Source organism: Thamnophis sirtalis, unplaced genomic scaffold, assembly GCF_051295495.1.
Source record: "Thamnophis sirtalis isolate CommonGarterSnake01/CBP01778 unplaced genomic scaffold, rThaSir2_p1.2 scaffold_7, whole genome shotgun sequence".
Lineage (NCBI taxonomy): Eukaryota > Metazoa > Chordata > Lepidosauria > Squamata > Natricidae > Thamnophis > Thamnophis sirtalis.
In genome coordinates this window covers 44,970,121-44,982,538 of record NW_028261387.1, presented here as the reverse complement: position 1 = coordinate 44,982,538, position 12,418 = coordinate 44,970,121, and the positions used below count along the sequence as shown (strand labels likewise).

The following is a 12,418-nucleotide window of genomic DNA, read 5'->3' as shown; positions in this document are numbered from 1 at the left end:
CAGGATTAAACAAAATTGGCATCTTGTTATGAACACTGTTTCCCAAACTACCAGCAATAATAATAATTAGGTACACATTGAAACAAGAAAAGCTCTACATCCATTAAACAAGTACAGTTTATGAGGGTGCAATGCGGTATTTCATTCCTCATTATTAAGCATGACTGAGAATTAGACCTTTTAAAATTTTGGTACTGTTGGCATGCCAAGTGAATGATAAGGAGGCTACTCTGAGTACTGGCTTCTCCTTTAAGTAGATTATGCTGCATGATTGTGAATGTCATGTTGAGCTTTCACTCAACTTCTAGCTAGATGGGTATTTGAGATGTATTGCTTCATTTTCTGATTGGAAAAATGTTTGTAACTCTTAGGGTTTCAACTGGAATAGTTTGAAATGTCATTTGCAAGAGAATTGAGAAACTCCTTATTCTCAGTTTTAACAGATGTGAGAACTTTGTACCTTTGTTCCCATAACTGTAATGAAGATTGATTTGATTTTTCTAGTATATTCAGAAATGTATGCCAAGAAAATTGCTTGGAATTGTGCTGATCTGTGACCGTAATGAAGATTGAATTAATTGGTAGAACCAAGATAAATTTGATTGAATTCAATGGAATTAATAATAAACACATTAAATACAATTGGCCTTATTACTCCTCATGTATTAAATTATTTCTCTTAGTATCTGACTAAAATAACAGCTTTAGAAGACTTTGAGGACTAAAATAACAGATTAAAATTGTGCATAAACTATCAGAGAATTTGGCTTGAGAATCCTAGTTTCCTATGTTGTTTACATATGATATAAATGTCTTATTCAGGCCTCACCTTTGCATTTGTGACCGTAATTTCAAACACTAAATTGCCTTTTGGACAGCAGTATCATAGCTGGAGAAAGTTAAGCATGGAGATTTAGGGAAGTTAAGCCCATGGAGTATCTAGGTACTGGGGAACAGTTTTCCATCTTTGAAGGAGTTTATCTGAAGGAATATTTGTATTCTCTAGAGAAATACAGAGGATGATTGTATATTTTTCCAAAGCATGAAATCTAGAGTGTTCTGTCACTTGAAAATGAATTTTCTTTTGAAGACTGAAAGTTGCTCAACTGAAATAAAATCTAACACCCCCCCCCAAAAAAAAATGGATATAGCTGCATCTTTCTGTAGTATGGAGATCTAAATATGCCGAGAAAGATCAAGGATTTCAAAAATCATCCCTATCAAGTAGACAGTATAAAATAACTGCTGACACCCTTTTCCTTTCAGCCTATTTAAGTGTTGTAACAGTAAAACTTCAAAGGGTTTTATTTTCAACTGCTATTTTGAAGAGCTACTGTTTTACATATAATTTTTCATCAGCCTAAAAGCAAAAGCATTTCTACACACTAATTTGACAACTAGTTTTGGGGGAATGACTTAAAAGGGTCTCTTATTTGTTTAAGAAAATGTAAATGCAGTTCCAGAAATTTGGATTTGTAAGAAAGCTAAATGCAGGAGTATTTGCAGAGCATGGTCATTAAATATATATTTCACCTCCTAAGCAGGAGTGGGTTGCTGGGAGTTCACAGGGGCCAGGAGAACCTCTGGATAACATTCTGTGCAGTTTGGTGAACCTCCAAATCCCACTCCTGGCTGGGGGCCCCTCCCCTCTCAGAAGTGTCCACACAGCCCGTTTTGGATTCAGGTAAGTGCAGGGCATGTGTGGCACATTTTGCTCAGGAAGGGTGAAAAACGAGCCTACTAGAAGTTCAAGAAGGATGGAAACAGGCGTGTTTCTGGCCTCCAGAGTCTCTGGAACCTAGGGAGGCCGTTTTCGCCCTCCCAGAGGCTCGAAAAAAACCTCCAAAGCTCGGAGAGGGAAAAAACGCAGGAGGCTGACCAGCCATGCCCACCATGGCCACGTCCACCCACCAACCAGGTAGAGAACCCCTTGCTAAATTTTTTGAAGCCCACCCCTACTCCTAAGTTCCTAAGATATTTGTGCATGTATTCCTTTGTTTCAATATAATGATTTAACTTTAAATGACTACTATATGTAGTGAAGATTATTTTTTAAAAGATTTGACATTTAAAGAATGTTAAAGTTCTTTCTGGAGTGTTGTTGTTTTGCCACTGATGCACAATAAACCCACAACTGTTCACTACTGATTGTTAGGCAAACAATTTAGTGCTAAGAACCCCCAAAGAATAGCTGCTTTTGAAGGCTGGCATATTTGCCACATACAACTACACAAGACAATAATTTCAAAGGTTCTAACCGCTTTCATGGAATGGCAGTGCTGTATACACTTGCACACAGTTCAATTGTATAGGTAGTCCTCAACTTATGACCATAATTGAGTCCAACATTTCTGTTGCTAAAGAACACTTGCTAAGTTAATTTGCCCCATTTTACAACCTTTCTTGCAACAGTTGGTAAGTGAATCACTGCGGTCATTAAATTAATAACACAGTTGTTAACTAATCTGGTTTCCATATTGACTTTGCCTATAAGAAGGTTGCAAAGGTGATATATGACCCTGGAACACTGCAATTGTCATAAATGTGAGTCCGTTGCCAAGTGTCTGAATTTTGATCATATGACCATGGGGATGCTGCAACAGTCATAAGTGTGAAAAACGGTCGCAAGTCACTTTTTTCAGTGCTGTTGTAACTTTGAATAGTCTCTAAGTAAACTATTGTAAGTCAAGGACCACCCGTACCTTGTAGAACTCTAAATAGGAACTGGGCTATTGAGTCTCTGCCACTTCGTGATGTGAAGAGGTAACCAGCTGTATGAAAAAGTAATGTTGGTGTATCTCTCTTCTATGGATAGCTTTAAATAGGGGTAGGTATGGCTGTGAACCATACAAATTGGGCAGGGGGGTATGGACTGAGAATAGATGAAGTGTAATCGTTAATTGCCTATTCCAAAATTTATCTTACTACTTGCGTTTGTGTGTGTTTTGCCAATCTGAAAATGGGAAAATGCTCTGTGATTGTTATCATTATCACAAGGGTCTGCAAAACTTTGGCAAGGTTTAGTCACCTTAGCCCTGGAGCTGTAGCCTGAACTCCCCCCCCCCCCCAGGAAACTTAAAAACAGTGTACAAATATTGATTGGAAGCTTAAGTGCCATAAGGGTGTAGACTCTATACAATCATATAAATGGATCTTCTCCAGAATGATCTGGCCCTAGCTTGACCCTTTGAGTCCTTCAATTGTTCCCCCATTTTTGCTTCCAACTTTCCCAACTTTAAAGACCTCTCAAGATAATAAGAATTAGAAACTATTGCTTCTTGAGAAAACATACAGTACAATAATGATTCTTTAAGGTTAAAATATTGTTTTTTTCATAAAAGGAAATGTCAGATGAGGAAGAAAGCTGAAACGCATCAAAAAGTATTTTAAAAAGTATTGGAAGGGTTGACAAAGCATTGAAACAAAGTATAAAAATGTCCAGTGAAATGTGATGCTGATAAAATGACATATGAAGAAAAATGTCATAAAAGGTAACCAATAATTAATTGTAATGTCATTCTTTTAAAAACAAGAACTAAGACTGACATATTAACCAAAAGAAGAATCAAAGCATCAAATAGAACATATTACATTTTCCCTCTTTATTTGACATTTCTTTTTATTTAAAAAATAAACAGTTCCATGGCACTTTAAAGAGATGACACTATGGAATAAATGTTCATCGAAGGCAATAGTTTTCTGTCTATATTCAGAAATATTTTTCGCGATCATAGACTTTTGAAGGCTGCTTACAAGTACAAAAAGAATACACATCAAAAATATAATACAATAACATTTCTCCCCAATATAGTGCTAGGTAATTGAATGCACTTGGAGCCCAAAAAGTATTTAACATCTCCTAGAAGCACTGGAAGGTTCGTGTCTGCCTTGGGGTTGCTTTACAAAATGAGTGCTTTTTGACATTCTGTTCCCATGTGAGTGCCATTTTGTGAAGATATCCACGATATTTCAAAATTCATACTTCTCCGAAACAACTGAGGATTTCTGCTTTAGTGTTTGCCAGCCCTCTGATGTTTGTGGTGGGCCAAGGAGTCTCCCTTAGCATTTGATGAGTTTGTTGAGATCTTTTTGATGCTTCAAATAACCGGGACCCAAATGATCAAAACCAGTATTCTGAGAAATGCCCTGGCAATTAGTGTATCTGATAAAGGACTGATGTAATATGATAATGGTAAAGGAAGGATGACCCAGTTATTCAGAACCCATGGTAACTTTGACAGCACAGTTGTCTTCAAAGGCATTTCTACAGTATTTAAAATACACTTTTGTAATTCAATATGAATAAAACTAGGGCATGCTGTAAAGCAGTATAGAGTGGTATATAAGTGCTATTGCTGTTAGAACTGAACTCCTACTGTATTTTTCTGGAAGTTTAAGTAAACTTGGGGTTTGGTTTTTTTTGTTTGTTTGTTTGTTTGTTTTGCATGGGAGGCTGCATTTTTTTAATACTCCTGAGAAAGTAGATTTTCATTACTCTATTAAGGAAAGTAGGCTGACATTTCAGAAATTGTGAAGGAGTCCTACTTTCTTGATTATGCTTATAATAGTTTCTATTGCAGTAATTTTCAGCAGCTAAGACTCTGTGCTCCCCTTTCTGTATCCATCTTTTCTTAATGTTTAGAAACTTTTGGGCTTGCAAAAACTGAGAAGTTTTCATAATCAGTTCTGGAATCCTCACCACAATTTCTTGTTAATGATTCTTTAAAAAAAAAATTGCATAAAGTATTTTTTCAATCCAAAATGACACATTTGATTTCTCTAAGAAACTTAAGGCTACCATTATTAACTCTATGAATAGTTACTGTTAGAAGGGAAATTATTGGGTTACTTCACACCCCATGTTTGGTTGGTGTGTTCCAGGCCCCATCAGTAAAGAAATGCCATAGTTTAGGAACTCACAACTTTCCTTCTCTACTGTCTCAGACCTAGGGTCTAGCATCCCATCCCTGAATTCTGCAGAGCTTTAATCTTGTCCTTAAAAAAGTCATTCAGACCTGAGTTTTTTCAAACCTGAGACAGGACATTTTGTGACTATGCATGGTGTACTTGTTTTGTATTACAATATTGGTTTCCCAAGGAGGTGAGCAATATTTTCTTACTGCATGTTTTAAACTTGTTTTTTTTTTAAACTAAACTGCCTAGCGGGTAATTGAGAGGGTAATAATTTGAACAAATAAATTAATTAGGACCCTACACTGAAAAACTGTCCCTGTGCTCCACATGTAGGACAACTGAAGACTTAACAAAATCCCATTTTTATAACTGTCCCAGCTCCCATGATTATTGAAAATTTTAGTGTGTTTTCCTTTCATTTTGAGACAAAATAGTCAAACCTAATCTAAAGCAATAGGTTTAACTTAAATAAACAACAATTTTTAAAAGTCCATTTGTTACTGTTAAATTAAATTTTAGTGTTAAATTTTAAAGTGTTAAACTCCAACATTTTAAAATTCCCCTCAAAAACCAAGACAAAAAAGTTTAGTTCACCCCATTTTGCATAGTTTGCTACTGCATTCCTTAAAAAAAAAGTTAAGTATTGCTTCCAGTTCTCAAATGGTTCCCAATTCTGTTGTAGAACTAAGTTGCTTCTGGTAATTTGGTGTAACTTTTTATGATCTAATGGGAAAGAGAGCTTACAGAAATATACAGAATGTCATTGTGCTCTGCCTATTGGGACAATATTGACCTCTCTCCCAACCTTCAGTTGTTTTTACTGCCTTACTGGGATATTTAAAAGCTCTGATCTCTTACCCTCTTTTCATTTTTTTAAGAGCTTGCAGGTCGAGATTTCTTAGATTCCAAAAGTACAGTGGTTGTGTATTTACAGATTGCACAGATAAGGTCTTTGTACATTTGATTCTGCACAGCTTAAGTTACAAGTGTGAATGACAAACGGGAACAGAACCTATACCAAGTGTTAAGTGAGGTCTGTAGCTCAATACAATAAAGGCTATATGACCTCACAAGGTTGCTGTAGAAAAAAAGAAGGCAGAAGCAGTATTGGGTGTATTCACCACCTTCAGTTATTTATAAATAATAAAGGGGACAAACAACAACACAAACAAAAGTGGTCCCTTTTCACTGTTACTGTTCTTTTTACAAAGCTCTATCATGTCCTATGCAGATAAAATAAGTCTTTAATATACTGTATATGTATGTATGAATTTGTTATTGATAAAAGGATTTCAAAATAACAAATTTAGGTTCCTGCACTTTAAGGTCCAAACCATTTTCTTCCTTTTAAGATAAGGGTGATGGTAATATAGAATACTTAACAATTGCCTTAAATTCTCTTTGTGTTTTATCATACAATTATGATCAATTTTCCAGTTGACTGTATTTGCCTTCAGTGTTAGCTTTAACTCCTGCATAAACATCCCTTCCTGGCCTCTGTTGGGAAGGTATTGGTTTTCAAGGTGATTAGCTGCAGAGAACACTTTGCCCATGTAACAGCTGTTCTTCCATATGGATGTTCACAGCAAGGTCCAAGAAATAAGATTAAAACCAGGTTAGAAAATATATTTGGAGACCAAAGGCGTGGGCTTGATTGATCCTCATGAAATTAACATATTAGGGAAAATAATATGTACCTAGGGCTATATTTTGTTGTTGTTGCTTTTTCACTTAAAACTGCTTTGTTTGTTCCAAACAAACCTAGATTAATCTTTAAATTGGGAGGCCGGAGCTTCCCACTCTGCTACCTTAGAACCAAGTATTCGCTAGACAATATAATTCTGTAGTGCTTTTAATTAACAAGAAATTTATAGCTTTGTTTTTATCTTCTAAGATCTGTGTGGACTATTGGAAAGAGAGAGGCATCTTGGGATGGCTTTAATTAGGGTTGGGGGGGGGGGATCTTATTCTGGCCAGTCATCTCAAAGTCGCTCAAAGGAAACTGGAGATGGATCAGTACTAAGGGAGGCTACGTACTATAGTTTAGATTACATAGATTGGCTATTCCTGCCTTACAATGGGTTGCCTATAGATTTTTTTCTACAGAACTAGGATTAGTCTGAAGTAAGGGCAGCTGCACTGGTGACAGATGCAGTCTTAGCATGCTTCCCATGTGGAGGCAATCGTGCATTCAGATGGCAATGGTGGTTATGCCTGAAGTCATTCATTGGCACAGCTATATGTTTGCTTTCTGTGGAATCAGAACTTAGACAAGTTGACCTTATAGCCATTATTATATTTGAGCAAGTTAAGTATTAAAACTTCCTGGATAACGAAAGGTTTCAGTCCAATGCTAGGATTATATTAAAACATAGAATATAAAAATAGCCGCATAATTTAACTACATCCAATCTGCAGTTATAGTAATTAAACCCCAAAGTGCTCACCATCAAACCCATTTGTACTTTTCCTTTGGTTCCACCTATGAATGCAATAAAACTTTCAGGCTATTTGTAGCTTGGTTAGCCAAGCTTAGCATAACATGCTCACATTTTATAGTCAGAAGAAATATCATAATACATATGCAGAACAATCTGTAAAATCTCTGTTGCAGAAATTCAATGATAGATTTATTTAGCCAGTAAAAACATAGAAATATGGTACTTAAAAGGACTCAGTTCATTTACTAGTCCTTCTTCTCTGCCCCCGTTAACAATTTACAGTATGTTGGCAAGGAAGTGGAAGAAATTTTTATATATCAATAGCAGACTTATATACCACTGCATAGTGCTTTATAGTGCTCTCTGTGTGGTTTATGGAGTCAGCATATTGCCCCCCACAATCTGGGTCCTCATTTTACAAATCTCGAAAGGATGGAAGACTGAGTCAATCTTGAGCATTGTCAGGATTAAACTCCAGACAGGGCAGAATTAACCTGCAATACGGCATTCTAACCACTGTGCTACCAGTACTCTGCATTTATACTGGGTAATGCATTTATGCACTTGCATTGACTTTTATGCTCAACTGAAGTTGTTTAGATGAGAATACTGTACTGTAAGACAAAGACATACTTTAAGTGTTCATCCATTTAGAATACTAAAGAAATATAGTTATTTTTCTTTCTCAGGAAAACTCCACATCTCTGGTTCTCAGGGAAGTGTTTCATGAACAATTTGTATTGTTATGTTAATCCTTATTGTGCTAGAATAAATATAATTTTGTTTGGTGAAATATTTAGGTCTTAAAATGACCAATGCAAATTACAATGGTATTAAAGAGAGGCACTTACAAGCACACATGATATTAAAACAAACATTTTGGTCCTAGATCTTCAGTGTTCTCTTTTTCAAGTTGGGTTTTCATAGGTTACAAAGTTTTATTGTATCATCTTGAATCCAAAACTACATACCGGTAACTTTCTGAATGTGTATGGGAGAAATGGAAAGATAATATGCAGTTAATACAGTATATTTGTTTAATTTGCCAATAATGGCCAAATTAACAGAAACCCTTGCATGGTTGGTAGCAATTACCTTTGAATTTATGTTGATTCTTTTACCCACACATCCTGACAAATATTTACAGGACTATGCTTATTCTTTAGATGTCAAATTTGGCTTCAATTATTTGATATAGGGATTGGTTAGTTTGCTTGCTGTAAAATTCAGCATTACTGGTGGACAATAGGCATATGTAAGATTAGTACTGGAGCAAAGGTCTGAAGTTGGGCTGATTGTGTGATGTCCTATTCTACTGTTACATGAGGAGATATGGAGATAGCTTTGGAATCTGGATTTAACAGTTGTAGTATGGTCAGTAGCACAATCTGTTGTTATTGATTAGTAGGCATACTAGGATAGGTAGTTGTGTGTAATAGGGCTAGAGATCTGGTCTTCAACATCCAGAAAACCACTAGATGGCAACCACGTTAGTTTTCTATATCTCTTGACTATATATAGCAGTCCTCCCACATGTAATGGGTCCTATCCTCTCCCAAAACTCCAGTTTTGTATCTATAGCCTACAAGAAAATGTCTGATGCATTCTCTGAGAGTTATTGTGGTTTAGTTTTTAAGATGCTACACAACTGCAGTTTTCCCTGATTTGGCTAAATGGTTATCTATGTAGCAGAGGTGGTATTCAGCAGGTTCTGACCAGTTCTGCAGAACCAGTAGTGGACATTTTGAGCAGTTCAGAGAACTGGTAAATACCACCTCTGACTGGCCCCGCCCCCATCTATTCTCTGCCTCCCGAGTCCCAGTTGATCAGGAGGAAATGGAGATTTTGCAGTAACCTTCCCCTGGAATGGGGAGGGAATGGAAATTTTACAGTATCCTGCCACGCCCACCATGCCATGCCCACAGAACTGATAGAATTTTTTTTTGAATCCCACCACTGCTCTGTAGAAACCATTAAAGATTTAGAAGTAACTGTTTTAGATCATGAAATGATAAATTTCTAGGAATTGAAACTTAAAGACTGGCCCATTATTTGTTTTGTATGCTATTTTCACATCAAAAATATGATTTGAAATCTCTAGGAGAGTTGGATTCTCTCTCCCCGCCCCCATTGCTCTAGATTTTAAAATAATAAAGTTCTCTTATGTCCTGCAGAGAAACAATTTTCTGACATAAGAAAAAAAATCTGTCGTCTGGACTAAATGCATATGCTGTTATTTGGTCTCTCTTTTTTTTTCTCTCTTCCAGTCTGAATACCATTATGAATACACAGCATGTAACAGCCTGGGTTCCAGATGGAGAGTTGCTGTGCCCCACACCCAAGGACTCTGCACTGGCCTGCCAGATCCCATCAAAGGCACAGAATGCTGTAAGTCATGATTTCTGCCACCAACTTTTTAGTTTGCCACTGATTTCTTTCTTTTGACATTTCAAACATTATCAGAAGTAGAAACAAAGGTTACCCCACCCTACAAGATACTTTATTTAAGAGCAGGGGCAACACTGTCATTTAAATAGAATTATGTAACTATTTCTTTGCTTGGACGTAGTCAGAGGTGAGTTCCTACCGGTTCGGACGGACACGTGACCATACCGGTTCTATCCTGGGCACCACCATCTTTATTTTCTGTTCTGCACATGGGCAGAACAATCTTTATTGAAAAAATGTAAACCCCCCCTTTTTTTAATAGTGTGTGCATGCTAGTCCTAGAGAGGTCCCAGTGATGTGCTGTTTTTCGCAAAAACAGAGGTGTTTTTGCCTTCCCCCAGCCCCCAGAAGCACTCTGCAGGCTTCAGTAGGGCTGGGGGGAGGCAAAAATGCCCCTGTTTTTGTGAAAAATGGCCTGTTTTCCACCCATTTTTTGGAAAAATTGGGACATTTTTGCCTTCCCCCAGCCCTGCTGAAGCCTGCGGAGTGTTCCTAGGGGCTAGGGAGGACAAAACCTTTTTTTCTTACTGGGTAGTTTGCAGGCGCTCCCTTAGCTCCAGCAAGGCTGGAGCCCCTCCCCCTATCAAAACTTTTCACCACCATTTTGGTGGGCATGGCTTGGTGAGGGGCTCATGTGACTGAGTGTGTGTGAGTGATGTCAAGTTGGCCATGCCCACTCAGTCACATGTCCCCCATCTAGCCATACCCACTCATCGACCATGGTATCCTTCTGCAACGGTTGCGTGAGGTGGGGATGGGAGGCACCGTTCTTCGGTGGTTCTCCTCCTACCTCTCGGACAGGTCGCAGTCGGTGTTGGTTGGAAGGCAGAGATCTGCCATCCAACCCTAGGTCCCTTAAGTATGGGGTGCCGCAAGGTTCGGTCCTGTCCCCCCTCCTGTTTAACATCTACATGAAGCCGCTGGGTGAGATCATTCGGTGGCACGGGATAAAATATCACCAGTATGTGGACGATACACAGCTGTATCTGTCCGCCCCGTGCCAACTCAGTGAAGCGGTTGACGTGATGTGTCAGTGCCTGGAGGCTGTGAGGGTCTGGATGAGGGTAAACAAGCTTGCACTCAATCCTGACAAGACCGAGTGGCTTGTGTGTTTCCCTCCCAACAATTGGCCAAGTATTCCATCTCTCAGGCTGGGGGGTGAAATTGTATGCCCCTCAGACAGGGTTCGCAATTTGGGAGTCCTCCTAGACCCACAGCTGACTTTAGAACACCATTTGTTGGCTGTGACCAGGGGGGCATTTGCCCAGGTTCGCCTGGTGCACCAATTGCGTCCCTACCTGAACCGGGAGGCCCTCGCAACAGTCACTCATGCCCTTGTGACCTCAAGACTGGACTACTGCAATGCGCTCTACATGGGGCAGCCCCTGAAGAGCATTCAGAGACTTCAGCTTGTCCAGAATGCAGCCGCGCGAGTGATTGTGGTGCACCCCGGTACACCCACGTTACACCTATCCTCCGCGAGCTGCACTGGCTGCCTATTGGTCTCCGGATACGCTTCAAGGTGCTAGTCGTCACCTATAAAGCCCTTCATGGTATTGGACCTGGGTACTTGAGAGGCTGCCTGCTGCCAATTACCTCCAACAGACTTATTAGATCCCACAGACTAGGCCTCCTCCAAATCCCATCTATCGGCCAAACGCCGATTGTCTACCACCCGGAGGAGGGCCTTCTCTGTGGCTGCTCCGGCCCTCTGGAACGAGCTCCCCGTGGAGATTCGGACCCTCACCACCCTTCAGGCTTCCCGCAAAGCCCTTAAAACCTGGCTGTTCCGACAGCCCTGGGGCTGACGAGTTCCTGTCCCCGCTCGAATTGTGTGGCTCTTGATTGTTTTTAAATTCTTTCTGTAGTTGCTTTTTTGTTGTTTTTCCTCTTGTCTGTATCTTCTACCTTTGGTTTGTGAGCTGCCCTGAGTCCCTCCGGGAATAGGGCGGCATATAAGTGCAATCAAATCAAATCAAATCAAACTGGCAGTAAAAAAATTTGAAATCCAGCCATGGACGTAGTCTTATTCCCCAATTAGGCATATGGGACCTAAAAAATTGAAACCAGTGTATTTGTACATAGTTCTTCTTGTTCTTTGTATTGTTGCTATCAATGTTTAGAAGTAAAGTAATAGTATCTTTAGAAATAATACATCCCACTTCTAAAAGATAATTATTTCATAAGGTGCCATCAAATTGCTTCAACTGGTTTCCATCTTGAACTATCTATGTAGTAGTAACATAGATCTGCCAAGAATATTCCAGTCATCTGTTTGATCCTTTTCATCTATTTTATCTTTCCCTGTCTTCCCCTTTTTTTCTACTTCCCTCAATCTTGTCATGCATCATTATTTTTTATAGTCTATCACTCTATCAATCACATGCCTAAAGGGTTTCTGGAGCTAGCCTATTAATGAGCATTAGCCTACTCTGGCATTGTTAACTCTGAATTTTATAAAGTAGGATAGGACATAAATATTTAAGTAACACAAAATACCATAGACCTTTCTGCTCATTTTTTGATCATTCAATTGCTCTCTTTTTAAAGTTCCCAGAGAAATGATATAAAAGGAATCAGGATGTCCAAATTTCATCTCCATTTAGATAAAGGAA

The 12,418-nt window shown here is 38.7% G+C and overlaps 1 protein-coding gene across 3 annotated transcripts in view; it reads left to right on the top strand.

Moving 5' to 3' along the window:
* The window catches only part of ELAPOR1 (endosome-lysosome associated apoptosis and autophagy regulator 1), a 61,957-nt gene that overhangs the window by 13,112 nt on the left and 36,427 nt on the right, over positions 1–12,418 (top strand). For all 3 annotated transcript variants that reach the window (XR_001313566.2, XM_087719884.1, XM_014066833.2), the window contains exon 2: positions 9,623–9,743. Coding sequence is in view for 2 of the 3 variants with exons in the window: in XM_087719884.1 (XP_087576010.1) it covers positions 9,623–9,743 (121 nt within the window). In the remaining variant the exon portion in view is untranslated. The remainder of the gene's footprint in view (positions 1–9,622; positions 9,744–12,418) is intronic.